This window comes from Dendrobates tinctorius, unplaced genomic scaffold (assembly GCF_039654945.1).
Source record: "Dendrobates tinctorius isolate UK_male_01 unplaced genomic scaffold, ASM3965494v1 ptg000036l, whole genome shotgun sequence".
Lineage (NCBI taxonomy): Eukaryota > Metazoa > Chordata > Amphibia > Anura > Dendrobatidae > Dendrobates > Dendrobates tinctorius.
The window spans coordinates 34,631,219-34,650,775 of record NW_027361704.1 but is presented as its reverse complement, the minus strand read 5'-3'; the positions used below and the strand labels follow the sequence as shown (position 1 = coordinate 34,650,775).

Here is a 19,557-nt window from a genome sequence, read left to right as displayed (position 1 = left end):
AAGCATGATGTTGCCTATCCCCCATGCTTCACTGTAGGTATTGTGTTCTTTGGATGCAACTCAGCATTCTGTCTCCTCCAAACACGACGAGTTTGGTTTCTACCAAACAGTTCTACTTTGGTTTCATCAGACCATATGACATTCTCCCAATACTCTTCTGGATAATCCAAATGCTCTCTATCAAACTTTAGACGGGCCCAGACATGTACTGGCTTAAGCAGGGGGACACATCTGGCACTGCAGGATCTGGCAGCGTAGTGTGTTACCGATGGTAGCCTTTGTTACGGTGGTCCCAGCTCTATGCAGTTCATTCGCTAGGTCCCCCCGTGTGGTTCTGGGATGTTTATTCACTGTTCTTGTGATCATTTTGACCCCACGGGGTGAGATCTTTAGTGGAGCCCCAGTTCGAGGGAGATTATCAGTGGTCTTGTATGTATTCCATTTTCTTATTATTGCTCCCACAGTTGATTTCATCACACCAATCTGCTTGCCTATTGCAGATTCAGTCTTCACAGCCTGGTGCAGGGCTCCAATTTTATTTCTGATGTCCTTTGACACCTCTTTGGTCTTCACCATAGTGGAGTTTGGAGTGTGACTGTTTGAGGTTGTGGTAAAGTAGAGAATGCCAGCACAACCAGTGAGGGAGGTGCCTACAGTAGGTTCCCAAACCTTAATATATAGTATATATACTTGGCACACTCAAGTGGATGAGGTGAGAAGAATTTGATGTGATCTGAAATACATACAGTAGTCACAACAAACGTTTTGGTCTTTCAAGACCTTTATCAGTGTACTACAATCAAAATAAGAAGAAATAAATCAAAATAAAAAATCATACATAACAAAAGTATATACAATGGGATCATAATTGCAGTAAGAGGGTCGCAATAAATAAATCGGTAATACAGTGAGTATATCCAACATCATTGACCAACAATGGTATACAGAAATACAGTTGTGGCCAAAATTATTGACACCCTGCAATTCTGTCAGATAATACTCAGTTTCTTCCTGAAAATGATTGCAATCACAAATTCTTTGGTATTATTATCTTCATTTAATTTGTCTTAAATGAAAAAACACAAAAGAGAATGAAGCAAAAAGCAAAGCATTGATCATTTCACACAAAACTCCAAAAATGGGCCAGACAAAAGTATTGGCACCCTCAGCCTAATACTTGGTTGCACAACCTTTAGCCAAAATAACTGCGACCAACCGCTTCCAGTAACCATCAATGAGTTTTTTACAATGCTCTGCTGGAATTTTAGACCATTCTTCTTTGGCAAACTGCTCCAGGTCCCTGATATTTTAAGGGTGCCTTCTCCAAACTGCCATTTTTAGATCTCTCCACAGGTGTTCTATGGGATTCAGGTCTGGACTCATTGCTGGCCACTAGGGTGACCACAAAAAATCGATGTCGGAATTTTGTCCGTCTGGACCCCACAAAACAATTCCCCTTTCCAGATATTGAGATAGCCAAAATTTGAGCTCGATCAAATGACGTTAACCCGTGCCGCTCGTCGCTCAAAGTCTGAAAAAATCCAAATTTTTGGCCAAAAAGCTGACATATGGAGCCATAACTCCAGAACGGTAAATAATAAAAACATGCTTAATATCTCAAAAGAAAGCTAATGTTGTTCTTCAAAATTTATATTTTATACATAATTGTTGTTATTTTAAGTCAAACTGAGTTACAACAGCTTTTAGCCCCAAGAACGTGTCCTGGTACCACTAGGAGCAATGGAGCATACTTCGTATATTTTGTTATTAAGTGATAAATTTTGTTTTTTTTGGTATATTTTTGAGTTTAAAGTAGAAATATAACAAAAAAACAAGTAATACTGATAAGTCTAATGACATTTTTTATTTTAAAATAAAAAAATGAGGTATATAATACATACAAAACAGACACAGAAAAGATACAGACGTAGTACCTACATGAGTTGATAATTTTACATAGTTATCTAATCTATTCTAGAGCTTTTGTTAAAGTAGTTTTTGAAACGTCAGAATATAATGTTTGGCATTTGCTTACAACTTGCAGGACATATTGCTTTTGTTCTTCATCTTTTGTCAGAAGGTCGTTAAAGTCGGTTATTAATTTAACACCACGCTCAGCCATATCATTAACTACTTTTAATGTTTTGACAATTTTCAATCCTTCTTGGAAGTCATTATTTTGAGGCCAGGTGTTTGGATTTTGTCTTAGGAAATCTGTTTTTATATTAAATCGGTCAAAGAATGTAAATGTTTCTTTGGTAAGTAAATTTACCAATCCTCCATCAACTACCTCTTTTAATTTTTCTTTCCTAACTTTTGGATTTACAACCCTAGCATGCTCTGATGGTTCATCTGTGCTACTGAGCAATTTATTAGCCATTAACAACTTTTCATCGTCTGTAATAGTGGGATCAAAAAACGATAATCCCACCAACTCTGCATTCAAATACCACAAATGGTTCGAAAATTTGGTCAGGGCTATTTCTGCAATGTCGTTGTCACATTCTTTATAGTCTAACAGACTATGCAAAATACCTAAATCTTGCTTTGGCGCAAGATGAGCTTTTGGAGCATTGAACCAAGCTTTACAATAAATTTTAACTAGGAAAACAGAAATGGCACGCACAGAACTTTCTTCTTCTTTAGACATCTTAAATTGACGACGAAAAATGAACATTTTTAAGCAGTAAATAGCCTTTGCCATCCACCTAGCGTGATGAATGGCTCCTGGAGTTCTAAAACCCACAACATTGCCGTCTAGTGATCCAACAAATACGAGAACCAACTGCAACAGTTCCTTGTAGTCATCTCTGGGGTGGCTCTCAGTTAATTTGGTCTCGAATTCAGCAGTAACATTTGCAATTACTTCTGGAGTTAGCTGCTTTTGTATTAGATTGTCACTGATACCTGTGTCGTATTTTCCTTTGTCTATCTTGGGCCACGCAGTGAGGAATCTTTAGAAAATGTCTCGATGAGGTCCAGTGGTTGATCCCATTTTTGTGTCGAATACGCCTCTTAACACAATTTCCAAGATATGGTGACGGCAAGCTAGGTGTAGCAATTCTCTTCCTAACATTTGCTCCAATAGGACGCATGCTCCTTTGAGTCTTCCCGTGTTCGATGCTGCAGTGTCGAAGCACATCGCCTTGACGGTGTTGGGAAGACCCCATTCCTGTAGGCATTCATATACGGCTACGGCTTGCTTTTCTCCAGAGCTGCTTGCTGTTACAGGAACTCCCAGCAGCTGTTCCTTTTTGCCATATGAAATAGCAATAGCTATTCGCTCACATTGCTCATGTTTTAAAACACCCGGTAAAAGTTTACCATCCCAATGGACAACCACGGGCTCTTTTTCAGGAATGTTTACTTTATCTAAAAAATTTTTAGTATATTGTTCTCTGAACATTTGCCTTCTAGAATGTAATAAAGTTTTCGAGACTTTGTACTCAAGAGGGTCAAGGTTTAGTGCTTCTAGAGTAGCTATTAAAATTCTCGTGGCATTTCTGTCGGATACCTTACATCGATTTAACACAATGGATAATTTCATGTTTAAAATCTCTTTAACGCCCCTTGCAAATGAAACTTTCATCCTCTTGCTCTCAGATGGTCCTGGATCTTCTGCAGCTTCTTCAGGGATGTCCATTTCCTCCAAGCTCTCAAGTTCCTGGTAGATGCTGTCCTCTTCAGTATCTTCTTCTTCTTTTCCTTCTTCGAGCTTGTCTTCATCATCCGTCTCTAAGAAGCAACAAAAGAAAGAGAAAAAAAAGACTATAAAAACTTGTCGTTTTAGCAGAATAGTAATAATACATAGGTACTAAATTACCTACTTCTAATTATCAATAGGTATTATTTTAAGACTATAAACTCAATCATAAAGATGCCAAATGATGCTCTCATGTACAATTTTCTTTCAATTATAATGAAACTATTTACTTATTTGTTTATCTACTTTTTAGAATAATAATAATAATAATAAAATAAACTCACCAATATCAAAAGTTTCTTCTTGGGTTTGTCGGTTCATTTTTGCAAGTTCCTTTTGCGCCTTGATTTCTTCAGCTCGAGACAACTTGAGATCCACTCCAGCCATGGAACCTGGGCGGCCCTTCTGCCTCTGTTTCACGAGAAATGCCTTATCTTCTTCCAATTTCATCAGAGCCAAGGCATCTTGTTGAGCAATATCAAAGAGATCATTCAACTTTTCAACAAACTGTTTAAATTTGTTCTTGGCCGTTTCCGATGTTTTCTTCCGGTCTTTTTGAAGACTTCTCCACTCGGCGTGAAGTTTTTCCAGCTTAGTAATTGCATCTTGCTCATGTTTAGTCGGGATTCGAGCTTTCCCCCAAAAAATGAACACTTCTCGTATGGTCAGTTTTGCTGATTCTCTTACAGTTAATTTCACAGTACGTAAATTATAAAATAAAGCACATAAGACTTGACGATTTGAGGGTAGTTTACAACAGGTGATCTGGTGAATGGGATAGCCCACAAGAAATAATTTATCCTTGTTCTGGCTTTGTACACCTGATGTGAATGCCATTTCAGAGTCCAATCCGTAAATAACAGTTAACTAGAAAAACGAAACAAAATATATTACAAACTTTAATTTCAATAAAAAATGTCATTAGACTTATCAGTATTACTTGTTTTTTTGTTATATTTCTACTTTAAACTCAAAAATATACCAAAAAAAAACAAAATTTATCACTTAATAACAAAATATACGAAGTATGCTCCATTGCTCCTAGTGGTACCAGGTCACGTTCTTGGGGCTAAAAGCTGTTGTAACTCAGTTTGACCTAAAATAACAACAATTATGTATAAAATATAAATTTTGAAGAACAACATTAGCTTTCTTTTGAGATATTAAGCGTGTTTTTATTATTTACCGTTCTGGAGTTATGGCTCCATATGTCAGCTTTTTGTCCAAAAATTTGGATTTTTTCAAACTTTGAGCAACGAGCGGCACGGGTTAACGTCATTTGATCGAGCTCAAATTTTGGCTATCTCAATATCTGGAAAGGGGAATCGTTTTGTGGGGTCCAGACGAACAAGATTCCGACATTTTTTTCCCCCCATAAGAGATCCGGTCACCCTACTGGCCACCGTAGAAGTCTCCAGTGCTTTCTCTCAAACCATATTCTAGTGCTTTTTGAAGTGTGTTTTGGGTCATTGTCCTGCTGGAAGACCCATGACCTCTGAGGGAGACCCAGTTTTCTCACACTGGGCCCTACATTATGCTGCAAAATTTGTTGGTAGTCTTCAGACTTCATAATGCCATGCACACGGTCAAGAAGTCCAGTGCCAGAGGCAGCAAAGCAACCCCAAAACATCAGGGAGCCTCCGCCATGTTTGACTGTAGGGACCGTGTTCTTTTCTTTGAATGCCTCTTTTTTTCTCCTGTAAACTCTATGTTGATGCCTTTGCCCAAAAAGCTCTACTTTTGTCTCATCTGACCAGAGTACATTCTTCCAAAACGTTTTAGGCTTTTTCAGGTAAGTTTTGGCAAACTCTAGCCTGGCTTTTTTATGTCACGGGGTAAGAAGTGGGGTCTTCCTGGGTCTCCTACCATACAGTCCCTTTTCATTCAGACGCCGACGGATTGTACGGGTTGACACTGTTGTACCCTCCGACTGCAGGGCAGCTTGAACTTGTTTGGATGTTAGTCGAGGTTCTTTATCCAACATCTGCACAATCTTGCGTTGAAATCTCTTGTCAATTTTTCTTTTCCGTCCACATCTAGGGAGGTTAGCCACAGTGCTATGGGCTTTAAACTTCTTGATGACACTGCGCACGGTAGACACAGGAACATTCAGGTCTTTGGAGATGGACTTGTAGCCTTGAGATTGCTCATGCTTCCTCACAATTTGGTTTCTCAAGTCCTCAGACAGTTCTTTGGTCTTCTTTCTTTTCTCCATGCTCAGTGTGGTACACACAAGGGCACAGGACAGAGGTTGAGTCAACTTTAATCCATGTCAACTGGCTGCAAGTGTGATTTAGTTATTGCCAACACCTGTTAGGTGCCACAGGTAAGTTACAGGTGCTGTTAATTACACAAATTAGAGAAGCATCACATGATTTTTCGAACAGTGCCAATAATTTTGTACATCCTCTTTTTTATGTTTGGTGTGGAATTACATCCAATTTGGCTTTAGGACAATTCTTTTTGTGTTTTTTCATTTAAGACAAATTAAATGAAGATAATAATAACAAAGAATTTGTGTTTGCAATCATTTTCAGGAAGAAACTGAGTATTATCTGACAAAATTGCAGGGGTGTCAATACTTTTGGCCACAACTGTAAATAGTCTTGGCATATGAGGAATACCGGATAGCAATATGAGGAGACGGGTAATGAGATACAGATCTACCTATAAAAAGTAGTGAAGGGATGTGTAGTTTGACTGCCAGGCAGTAAGGGTGTCAGCGGTCGCCTAAGCGGGCACTCACCAGGGGCTTGGAAGACTGGGTAGCAGGGAAAGGGTTAATTCCATAGCTAAGGAGGAGCTGCAGCCTTGGTAGTTAACCTGAAGGACAGAACGCGTTAGGCAGAGCAGCGTAACAGCACAGGGGAACGCTGCTACAGGACCTGCGGCACGTGACCGCAGGTCAGTGGAGACGGACGTGGAGCCTCATACAAGACAATAGTACGGAGCAGTGGAGCGCGGCAGCCAGACTAGGACCCTAAGTGAGGTCAAAACAGAAGGGGCATACAAGAGAGACAAGAGTAGTGAAACTAGCCAAAGTCAGATAACACTGGGCGGGCAGAGACAGTACCAGAGGGGCAAGTAGAAAGCAGAAACCAGGGACAGGCAGAGGTCAAAACCAGAACAGCAAAAGCAGGTACAGAATCAGCAGGAAAAACTCGTAATCAGAGGACAAACCAGATCGGAACCATACAATACACACAGGCACGAGGCACAGGCACAACGGGGTCGACTAACTCATCCGAGGGCAAAAGTATAACCGACAAAGCATGGACACATAAAGAGGCTATAAAAAGCCTCATAGAAGCCAAAATGATGCTACCAGGATTAACCCCAGAGAATCCAAACTAGAACATAGCCAAGAAACCATGACATTGACACAATCACTAAGATGGTGATCTTAAATAAGAAGAGGGTAAATTTGAGACCGGTGATGTATAATAGTGGAATATACCAAATAAACTGGTGGTCAGGAGCCAGTTAATGGAGAATCTATGGCAAATACATGTAATTAGTAAATGTTGCCAGGGTAGACAGCAAGAGAGGCCTTAAGGTGCATCAACTTACCAAAGGATCTGAAGGGGGCATGTGTCCTAAGACACAGTATCCACCGCTAGTCTGGAAGGTGAATGCAGTGGTTCCGTAGCCCCTATTTATACCTGGCAGAGTGCCCATGCTGTGTACTGTGCTGGGAAGCTGGAAACGGCTTACCGGAAGTGATGCATGCGTGTCAGTGACCGGAAGTGATGGCGCTATGCACTACATATGATGGAATAGGATGGTGTGCGTTCCAGAGAGAATGAGTGCTTGCGTGTCACCGGGTAAAGGAGTTGTATCTTGAAAATTGCTATGGAGAAGTCTATGGGTCCGTGGCAGAACAGTGACATAGAGAGGACGGAGTGCTTCAGAAATAATCACAAAGGATATTCAATAGAGATGGCTCTGTAAAAGAGATAATATGTCAAACTCTGGTACATATGAGACATTAAGTGTAACTAAATAAAATGAAGAATTATAGAATTAATATGCCAGGATATGCAAGCATAAATAAAATGAAATAAAGTCAGAATAATAATACAGATGATAATAAAATTACATAAATGATTGCAGATCAAAATCTCTGTTAAGTCCTTTAGGAGCCAAGGTGTTCAACTCGTGGATCCAGAACGCCTCCCTACACTTGAGTATTGTGACACGATCCCCACCACGCCGGGGGTGGGGGGTGAGATGTGTTCAATAACTTGAAATCTTAACTGAGACACATAATGACCTCTGGATACAAAATGTTGTGGAATAGGGAGTAAGAGATTCTTGCACCTAATGGTAGATTTGTGCGTTGAAATTCTGTCTTTGATTGATTGGGTGGCCTCACCCACATAGAGGAGACCACAAGGGCATTTGATCAAGTTGTACCACAAAGTTGGATTCGCAAGTAAAAAATTGGTTGATAGTATATCTCTTGCCCATGTGAGGGTGGTGACTGGTGCCTCCCATGAGAACATTACTGCACTGGTTGCAGTTTAGAGAGGGGAATGTGCTCATTTTTGGATTGCGTAGAAAACGTTGTGTGGTGGATGTCCAGGTGGGACTGATGTGAGCTCTAACTAGAGTATCACGTATACTGCGTGCTCTTCTAAAGCAATGTAAGAAAGGATTTTCGAAAGCTTCGGTGGTAGGATGAGCCGTTTGTAAGATATGCCAGTGTTTGCGAATAGTTTTGTGGACAATATACGGTGACGAATGATAATGGTGTAGAAAAGGGATTCACTTACTCATTACATTATTCTGATTTCTGGTGGGATTATTAGTTGCATTTAGAAGCTGTGGGGGGTAACCCCTTGCAAGAAATTTGAACTTTATTTCCCCAATTCTTTGTTGTTGTAAGTGGGGTCTGGAAACTATTCTGGTAACTCTTTGTATTTGGAAACTGGGTATGGAATTCTTCATTTTGGTAGGATGAAAACTATCGTAGTGTAGTAGGCTGTTCCGGTCCGTAGGTTTAGAATACAGGTCGGTGGACAAATTGCCTGAACCATCCTTAATCACCAAAGTATCCTGAATATTAATCTGGTCTGGATCGTGCATTTGAGGTTGTGGACAGGTGTCATTTAGGCTACGTTCACACGTAGTGGAACTCTCGCGGAAATTACCATGAGAATTCCGGATTCCATTCCGCGGGAAAACCGCATTTTAAATTCACGCAATTTTCCCGCAGAAAAACTAGCGTTTTGCAAGCGTAATTAGCTTGCAGAATGCTAGCATTTTCCAAGCGATCTGTAGCATCTCTTGGAGAACTGATTGACAGGTTGGTCACACTCGTCAAACATAGTGTTTGACGAGTGTGACCAACTTTTTACTACAGAGGCTGCCTATGCAGCATCAGTAATAAAAGATAGGATGTAAAAAATAATAAAAAAAATAAAAATATTGTTATTCTTACCTTCCGGCGTCCCGCGCAGCCTTCCCGCCTCTCTCCACGCTCCCGGTCCCAGTAATTCTTTGTGAGAATGACCGCGATGGCGTCCGTTCTCGCGGGATCGTGACGTCTTGCGGTCATTCGCGATGATGTCGCGCTCCGACATCATCGCGAATTACCGCGAGATGTCGTGATCCCGCGAGAATGGAAGCCATCGCGGTCATTCTCGCAAAGGATTACTGGGACCGGGAGCGTAGAGAACAGCGGGAAGGCTGCGCGGGACGCCAGAAGGTAAGAATAACAACATTTTTTATTTTAAATTCTATTTTTTACAGGGATATGGTGCCCAGAGCCCGGAGGACAGTCTCCTCTCCTCCGGACCGTGGGTACCATTCGCAAATGTTCTGCCTACTTTTCACATGGTGTGCACAGCCACATGCGGAAAGTAAGCAGAACAATGCATTCCTATGTGGGCGGAATCGCCGCAATTACGCTAAATTAATGAGCATGCTGCATTTTTTACCGCAAAACGATTCCGCTGCGGAAAAAAACGCAGCATTAGCACAGCATTGCGGAATCCCATAGGAATGCATGGGACGCTTATTTTTCGCGGCAAAACCGCTGCGGAAATGCGGAAAAAAACGCTACATGTGAACTCAGCCTTATAGTGATAACAAGTTCAAGCAGGTGCCATTACTACAGGTAATGAGTGTAGGACAGAGAAGCCTCTTAAAGAAGAAGTTACAGGTCTGTGAGAGCTAGAAATCTTGCATGTTTTAGGTGACCAAATACTTATTTTCCACCATAATGTGCAAAATAAATCTTGCCAAATGAGACAAGGTGAATTTCTGGATTTGTTTTCTTATTTTGACTCTCAAAGCTGTGGTCTACCTAAGATGTCAATTACAGGCCTCTCTCATCTTTTTAAAGGGAATCTGTCACCTCATTTTTCCGATATGAGATGCGGCCACCGCCATCAGGGGCTTATCTACAGTATTTTGTACTGAACACTTTCTTGTTAATTATATAATTCCACATGTGTTAATTCATAGTTTTGATGCCTTCAGAGTGAATCTACAATTTTCATAATCATGAAAATAAAGAAAACTCTTTGAATGAGAAGGTGTGTCCAAACTTTTGGTCTCTACTGTATATGTATATATATATATATATATGTATAGCTCTGGCAAAAATTAAGAGACCACTGCAAAATTTTCAGTTTGTCTGATTTTTTTCTGGCGTATAACATGACTGGGCGTATAAGACGACCCCCATCTTTTCCAGTTAAAATTTAAAATCTTCTTAAAAGTCGGGGTGTCTTCTTATACACCGGGTGTCGTCTTATAGGGCGGTGCGGAGGAGTGGTACCGATGACGAGGTGAGGGGGCCCTTCACCAGGAAGGTGTAAATGAAGTACCGTATCCCTATTACATCCTTGCGGCAGCTGTGCTCTGTGCGGCTCTCTGTGCTGGGGGGTGGTGGCAGCGGCAGCTCTTTGTGCAGCATGGGGGGCTCTACCGGCGGCTTTGTGCAGCATGGGGGGCTCTGCCGCCACTTCCTCAAAGCCCGAAGGCATATAAGACGATCCCAGACTTTTAAGAAGATTTTCAGGGGTTAAAAAGTCGTCTTATACGCCGGAAAATATGGTATATTTTTGAGTAAAATGTGAATTGCTCATTTATTCTATAAACTACTGACAACATTGTAACGGGGTCTTCTGTGCTGTAATACCTCTTACATTACCCCACCCCCGTTTCTCAGGAGGTTCAGTCTGCTTTTCCTCACTTCTGAATGAAGGACGCTGGTTCGAAAGGCTTTGTAACATGGGAACATATAAAAGATCACTGCTACTCCATGTATTTCCAGTGTGACAACATTTTACTCATCGGTCTCAGAATATATATACATACAGAGGGCAGGACAATCAATGTGTGTCGTGCCAGTAGATAACAGTCTCCAATTAAGACTCCAGACGTACATTACAATAGCCGTGGGATTTACAAAGGTGGGGGGAGGTCAGAAGTGGGATATCTCGTTTACCTCTGCTCAGGTGGTCGCAGTTGGTCGGTTGCTGCTTTAAGGGCATACATCTCCTATGCGGGGTGCTGGGGGGTTCTGTAACATGGCTCCCCTTTTCAGCGACGCGAACGGTATGATCCTTAACAGATTGGCTTGGGGATAACCGAAGTCTATGGGGTTGGTACAAGTTCCGTTTGTTGACTTAGTCCATCGGCATTACCATTTTGTTTGCCGGGTCTGTAGTGGATGGTGAAGCTAGAGGTTGTAGGGCTAAACTCCACCGCAATAATCTGGCGTTGTCTCCAGAGACCCAATTAAGCCACACTAGGGGATTATGGTCCACTAGATTATGGCCCGATGCTATCGCATCGGGAGGATGCGATAGCATCACACCTCTTGCCATGTTAACCCTCAACACACACACTCCTCAACACACACTCCTCTCACCTTTCACCATCTCCACTCACTCTTTCACTCCACATACGACCCCTTCTCTCACTCCGTCTCTCATACTCACGCCGTCATCGCCGCTGCTCCACGATCCCCGACATCTTCCTCCGCCGCCGCGATCCAGGATCCAGATGTTCTCCAGGCTGCCGACATGTTCTTGCGGGACGCCATCTTGGATTTCGTGAAATCCCGCGATATTCAAGATAGCGTCGCCGCAACAACATGTCGCTGGCGTGGACGACATCGGGATCCAAAAAGATGGCGTCGGCAAAATCTCGCGAGATTACGCAGACGCCATTTTGGATCCCGATGTCGCCCACGCCAGCGACATATTCTTGCGGGACGCCATCTTGGATGTCGTGAAATCCCGCGATATTCAAGATAGCGTCGCCGCAACAACATGTCGCTGGCATGGGCGACATCGGGATCCAAAATGGCGTCGGCGTAATCTCGCGAGATTTCGCCGACGCCATCTTTTTGGATCCCGATGTCGTCCACACCAGCGACATATTGTTGCGGCGACGCCATCTTGAATCTCGCGGGACTTCACGACATCCAAGATGGCGTCCCGCAAGAACATGTCGGCGGCCTGGAGAACGTCTGGATCCTGGATCGCGGCGGCGGAGGAAGATGTCGGGGCAGCGACGATGACGGTGTGAGTATGAGAAACGGAGTGAGAGAAAGGAACGTATGTGGAGTGAAAGAGTGAGTGGACATGAGTGGAGGTGAAAGGTGAGAGGAGTGTGTGTTGAGGCGGTGTGGTGTGTTGAGGGTTAACATGTGCGTGTGTGTGTGGTGACGTCACCGGTTACAACTGGACGGAAGTTGTTACAACCGGAAGCTGGTTAGGGCATTTATTATTATAGATTAGGAGGAAAAACTGTCGTCCATACAAATATGGTTGTAACTTCTTGAGTGCCCATACTACTGCCAGGCACTCCTTCTCGATGGCCGTATAGCTTACTTCGCGGGGCAAAAGTTTCCGACTTAGGTAAGCTACCGGGTGGTCTTGACCGTCCGGCCCGACTTGGCTCAGCACTGCCCCAATCCAAACATAGAAGCGTCTGTGTGAACAAGGAAACGTTTAGTTGGATCGGGTGTGGCCAATACCGGGGTATTTGTGAGGGCGTCCTTTAGCTGGTGGAAGGCTTCCTCACACTCGGGGGTCCAGGATACCTGGCGGGGGAGGTTCTTACGGGTCAGATCAGTGAGGGGCTTGGCTATGCTGCTGTAATTGGGGACAAATTTCCTATAATACCCTGCTGTCCTTAGAAACGCCATGACCTGGGTTTTAGGGCGTGGGGTGGGCCATTTTGCTATGGCCTCAATTTTGGCTGGTTCTGGTTGCTGTTTCCCACTTCCCACCCAATGTCCTAAATACTGAACCTCTGCTTTGCCCACATGACAATTGTTGGGGTTCAAGGTGATTCTGGCCTTGTGGATCCTGTCCAATACTGTCTCTAGGTGATTTAGATGCTCATCCCATGTCACGCTGTAGATGGCGATGTCATCCAGGTAGGCACAAGCATAGTCCTGGAGACCATCCAGAAGCCAGTCAGCCAGCCTCTGGAAGGTCGCAGGGGCATTCTTCATCCCGAATGGCATAACTCGAAACTGGAATAAGCCGAACGGGGTGACAAATGCAGACTTGGGAATAGCGTCAGGACTTAGGGGGATCTGCCAATAGCCTTTGCATAGATCGATGGTGGTCAAATACGTTGCTCCCACCAGCCGGTCTAACAACTCACCCACACGCGGCATGGGATACGCATCCATCACCATTTTTCTCATTTAGCTTGCGATAGCCTACACAAAACCGGGTAGTCCCATGCTTCTTGGGCACTAAAAATACGAGGGATGCCCAGGGACTATCTGACTCTTCAATGACCCCTAAACGCAACATCTCTTGTATCTCTTGTCGCATCCCTTCTCGTACAGACTCAGGGACGCGAAAGGGGGCTTGTCTCGGGGGGGGGGTCTGATCCTGGGTCTCAACCTTGTGTTGTGCTAGGCAGGTGTACCCCGGTCTCTCTGAAAACATCATCCTCTGTCGCTGCCTCAACAACGCCTCCACCTGCTGTCTCTCCCGGGGCCCTAGGTTTTCTCCCAAGTGTACCTGGTCCCATGTTTTAGACTGAGTCCTCTCCCCTAAGACATCAGGCAAGGGGAATCCTGCTAAATCCTCTGCTTCGGGTGCACAGATGGCCACTACCCCTTCAGGGTGCTCCCGGTAGGGCTTCAGCATATTCACGTGGAACAAGCGGATAACCCTGGGGTCGCCACAATCGGCGACATTGTAGGTGGTGTCGGCTATTTTCCCCACTACCTGGTAGGGCCCCTGCCATGCAGCTTTGAACTTGTTCTGCCTAGTTGGTTCTAACACCAGGACCTTCTGTCCTATTTCAAAGGTGCGTTCTCTGGCCGTCCGATCGTACCATACACGCTGGCACTGTTGGGCCGCCTGCATGTTCCCACGTACAGCCTGAGTCAGCTCCTGTAGGCGGTCCCGGAATTCCAGCACATAGGGCAAAATAGGTATCCCTTCTATGGTTCCCTCCCCTTCCCAGTGTTCTCGCACTAAGTCTAGGGGTCCCCTAAACCCGCCTCCCGTATAACAGTTTGAATGGGGAGAACCCCGTGGATTCTTGGGGCACCTCCCGACAGGCAAACAGGAGGTGTGTCAAGAATTTCTCCCAGTCCCTGTAAGTCCTGGTAAAAGTCCCAATGAGTTGTTTTAATGTTCCGTTAAAACGTTCACACAACCCATTGGTTTGTGGGTGGTACGGGGTGCTTCTAATGGACTATACGCTGCACAGCTTCCACAGTTGGTTGGTCACCTCTGCTGTAAACTGGGTACCCTGGTCCGAGATAACCTCCCGGGGAAATCCAACCCGTGAGAAAACCTGGAGCAGGGCAGCCGCCACTGTCTCTGCCAGTATGTTAGGTAATGCAACTGCCTCTGGATACCGTGTGGCATAATCTACCACTGTCAATATATACTTTTTCCCTGACGGACTGTGTTTGGCTAACGGCCCTATGAGATCGACCGCTACTCAGCTAAATGGCTCCTCCACAATGGGGAGGGGGTGTAGTTTGGCCTTGCAGTGATCTCCCCTCTTGCCAATGTGCTGGCAACTGTCACAGGTCTGGCAGTACAGACGAACATCATAGGTTACCCTCGGCCAAAAGAAGTTTTGTGTCAGACGATGCCTGGTGCGACTGACGCCGAGGTGCCCGGCCGAAGGTATGTCATGAGAGATTCGCAGTAGCTCCTGCCTATACTTCTTGGGAACTACCAGCTGTCGTTTTATAGTGGGGCTCGTCCCTGTGTGGCACTGCTCTGTAACCTGGTAGAGGAGTCCCTGATGCCATACAAACTGTTCCCCTTCCAGTACTCCTCTCCCCTCCTGAGCCTTCCCACGATACCCCTGTAATGAGGTATCCTCAAGTACCTCCCTTTTAAACTCAGCTGGGGTGGCCCAAGAAATGTGTCTGGCTCTGGGGATACGTGTAGGGCTGGGGTGTCTTACCTGGGCCTCCTCTGAGTGTGATTCCGCCTCCGCAGCTCGAACTTGTCTCCGGGTGGTCACAGGATAGGTCTCAGCCAGAGGGGCAACCGAGAATGCAGACAACATGGGCCCCAAGTCATTTCCCAGCAAGACGTCTGCAGACAAATCCTCCATCAGGCCGACCTCAACAAGGCCATCCCCGACTCCCCATTTCAGGTGAATCCTGGCAGTGGGCAGTTGATATATGGCTCCCCCTGCTACACGGACGGCCACTGTCCGGTCCGTCTTCTCTTGGTCCCGGACGAGATGAGGCTTCACAAGGGTCAAAGTTGCTCCGGAATCTCTTAGTCCCTGGATACATTTCCCATTAACCCACACCGCCTGTCGATGCTGTTGTCGATTATCTGCCCGGGCTACCTGCACGGGGTCTACTTCATGCAGCACTTCCTCCATCTCTTGCATCCTTGGATTAGTCCTAGCCCCCAATTCCGGGTCAGCTTCGCCCTGGTAGTAGTGTACAGCGGCCCGGTTGACGGTAGCCGTTCCCGCCTTTGGCCACTGGGTACGCTGAGTCCAGTTGGGACATTGTCTTTGCAGGTGGCCCAGCTGATGGCAGGTGTGGCATCGCACCCCAGGGGGACTCTGGTAAGCCGGGGTTTTAGCTGGTCCCCTGACAATCTTCTGTGGTTTAGGGGCCTCCAGACCCATGGGAGGGCCCCTAGTGACAGTCTTTGATCCTGACTAGAGATGAGCGACTTTGCCTTTTTTTGGGTCGAGTCGGGTTTCATGAAACCCGACTTTCTAAAAAGTCGGGTCGAACGAAATCGGCCGACTATAGGGAAAAGTCGGGGTCCGACTGAAACACGAAACCCAATCCAAGTCAATGGGGGAGCAAAGTCGGCAGGGAGTGGAGGACAGTAAACACACCTACAGTGCCCATTTCAATGCCAACAACATCAATTCTTATTACTTAAGCTTGGCAACCTTAATTTACTTTATAGTAATAGTTACGCATTGAAAACTGGGAGTTATTTGGCTAAAGTTGTGGGGGGGTAGGGCTGGCGCCAGGTTTTCGTGTGCCCTGGGCCAAAGAGTGTCAGTGCGCCCTTTTAACACATACCACAATTCATAATGCTACGATACGGCACTGAAATATAGGTATAGTACAATGAAAAATGCTTCACTGCTTACATGACATGACTGATATCCATTTTAAATTCTACAATAGCTCAAAAAAGGGACAATATATTACTCCATACAGTATTATGGCCACCACCTAGTGCGCCATACAGAATAATGAGCCCCATATATTTCTCCATACAGAATAATTGGTCCCATATAATGTTCCATACAGTATATGATGAGCTCCACATAATGCTACAGTATATGTTGGTCCCCATGGATGATGCGCCACTGTCTTATGGGCCCAAATAATGCTCCATAGAGTCCATATATAATGGGCCCCATTTATAATGCTCCAGTGTATAATGGGCCCCGTAAATTATTATTATTATTTATTATTATTTATTGTTATAGCGCCATTTATTCCATGGCGCTTTACATGTAAGGAGGAGTATACATAAAAACAAGTACAATAATCTTAATCAATACAAGTCATAACTGGTACAGGAGGAGAGAGGACCCTGCCCGCGAGGGCTCACAATCTTCAAGGGATGGGTGATAATACAGTAGGCGAGGGTAGAGCTGGTCGTGCAGCGGTTTGGTCGATCGGTGGTTACTGCAAGTTGTAGGCTTGTCGGAAGAGGTGGGTCTTCAGGCTCTTTTTGAAGGTTTCGATGGTAGGTGAGAGTCTGATATGTTGTGGTAGAGAGTTCCAGAGTAGGGGTGATGCGCGAGAGAAATCTTGTAAGCGATTGTGGGAAGAGGAGATAAGAGGGGAGTAGAGAAGGAGATCTTGTGAGGATCGGAGGTTGCGTGCGGGAAAGTACCGGGAGACGAGGTCACAGATGTATGGAGGAGACAGGTTGTGGATGGCTTTGTATGTCATGGTTAGGGTTTTGTAATGGAGTCTCTGGGCAATTGGGAGCCAGTGAAGGGATTGACAGAGGGGAGAAGCTGGGGAATAGCGGGGGGACAGGTGGATTAGTCGGGCAGCAGAGTTTAGAATAGATTGGAGGGGTGCAAGAGTGTTTGAGGGGAGGCCACAGAGCATGAGGTTGCAGTAGTCAATAAATGCTGCTTCAGTGTCTGATGTCCCCCATTTGTAATGCTCCAGTATATGTTGGTCCCCATGGAAGATGCTCCAGTGTGTTATGGGCCCAAATTATGCTCCATATATAATGGGCCCCATTTCTAATCATCCAGTGTATAATGGGCCCCGTAAATGCTGCTCCAGTGTCTGATGTCCCCCATTTAGAATGCTCCAGTATATGATGGGCCAAATGGATGATGCTCCAGTGTATGATGGGCCCCATATATCATTTTCCAGTGTATATTGCTCCCCAAAAAATGCTCCCAACATTTTAAAAAAGTTAAATACCTCTCCTCGCTGGGCACTGCTCTACTCTGGACTCCTCAGCATTGCCATTTTAAAGCTCTCTGCACTTGTACTGTTTCGGTAGAGGGCATACAGACGTGATGTCATCGCGCTCTGTAACCTGAATGTCACTGTCAGGAAAGGCGGAAGACGTCACGGCAGGGAGAGGTAAGTATTGCAAGTGTTGTGGCCCTGAACAAGCATGGGGGGCCCACTCGTGGGCGACGGCACTGGCACAGGGCCCCTCATAGTACGACGGTATGGCTGACGGCGAGTGGGCCCTCCCACCGGCAGAGACACTTTTGCGTACTATGAGGGGCCTGTGCCACTGCCATCACCCACGAGTAGGACCCCCCCACCTGCTCAGGGAACCGGCACTTTCATCTGCACCTCCCTCTGTGTCACCGTGTAAGGTGGTATAGTATGTGGGAAGGGGCACCTGAGTTTCATCAGTGTCACATTCTAGCTCTATAGAGTGCGAGAGGAATGTAGTACTGTGGGTGAATGTACCAGCGGAATCATCTATCAGTGGCTGTGCATCAGTGCACTCCATCTCCGATTCATGTTGGACTGGGGAATTCAGAATTTCACTTGATAACACAGGCATGGCCTGTGAAAAGAGCTCCATGGAGTAATCTGAAGTGTGGGCTACCGCATCCTTCACTTTTAGTGGGGGTGAAGGAGACAAGGAAAGGGGTGGTTCCTGACCAGAAGCCTGCACTGACGACTCTGTGCTTGCAGTTTTTGTAACTTCAGAAGAGGAGGCAATAGAGCTGGAGGCTGTTTCGACAATGTAAGCCAAAACCTGTTCCTGATGCTCTGGCTTTAAAAGCAGTTTACCTAATCCGAGAAAAGGGAGCCTTAAATGCCTTCTTGTGCCAGCTGATGACGCAGGCTCAACACCTCCTGCCTTAGCTGCTATTGTGCTTTTGGCAATACCTGCAGATGCACCACCACCATCAGTACCAGTTGGCCCCCCCACACCCACGTCCGCGGCCTCTTCCAGCATACGTAAAAATTTTTGTGAAAATGGACTAAAAATACCAGCAGATATATGGTACTGTTTCAGAAGCGGACAGCTCTATACAGTCTAGCGATAATTGCAAATCTCCGTATATATTTCATGAGTCAGACACAGATGGTCACAGGCTCAGTATGGATTAGACAATAATCTAAAAATTTGCAAAAGGGTACAGTATCACTAGATACAGGGTATATATAGTATAGTTTAAACATACTGACTCTCCGTATACCTTTCAGGAGGCAAACACAGACACTCTCACGCCCAGTATGGATCCGACAACAATATCAAAAGTTGAGAAAGGGTACTATGGCGCCCCTGAGGGTACGGTCGCCACAGAGGTGCTGCACCTCATCCAAAGGTGTGGTATCCCACCCTCAGGTAAGGAGGGATCACCACTCAGGACTCCTAACCCTGCACTCAACACACATACTAGTTAGTCAGTGCTTTCTGGGTGTACCCGGCGGGAGGATGGCCTCATCCCAGACTGACTAGGAAAGGGTGTTGGGGGTTAGTGTGGAAAGTAGGTACAGTGGGAGGAGCTTAGGTAGTGGAGTGATTGTGGGCATCCAATCAGAGAGAGCAAGCTGACAGTTGATGGGTGTAGCTAGTCTGAGGTAAATGGATCTTTCTAGAGAGTTGTCAGTCGGTGACAGGACAGAGTAAGAGCAGGATTGCTGTGAGAGGGCTGAGGGTCAGAGAAGAGAGAAAAATCTTGTCCAAGCTCATAGACTGGAAGGAAGGGGTCCTTGGGGCACGGGAAGTGCAATAAGACACCTGTGATGCCCGTTTTTGGAGAAGGAAGGACCAGGCCTCGTTGGGGAAGGTGGCTCCTGAAGGTAGTGGAGAAATACAGGGCTCAGCTAGAAAGACGGAGGCTGAGGTAACTTTAAGTGCCTCAGTCGCAGCCGCATTCAATACTCAAAAAGGCAGTTGTTG

At 45.4% G+C, this 19,557-nt stretch overlaps 1 protein-coding gene across 1 annotated transcript in view; it reads right to left on the bottom strand.

The window, feature by feature from the left end:
• Window positions 1-751: 751 nt before the first annotated feature.
• The window catches only part of LOC141087862 (uncharacterized), a 53,224-nt gene continuing 34,418 nt past the window's right edge, over window positions 752-19,557 (bottom strand). The window contains exons 3-5 of the mRNA XM_073573687.1: window positions 3,988-4,524; window positions 3,515-3,735; window positions 752-793 (exon numbers count right to left, since the gene is read on the bottom strand). Coding sequence (XP_073429788.1) covers window positions 752-793; window positions 3,515-3,735; window positions 3,988-4,524 — 800 coding nt within the window. The remainder of the gene's footprint in view (window positions 794-3,514; window positions 3,736-3,987; window positions 4,525-19,557) is intronic.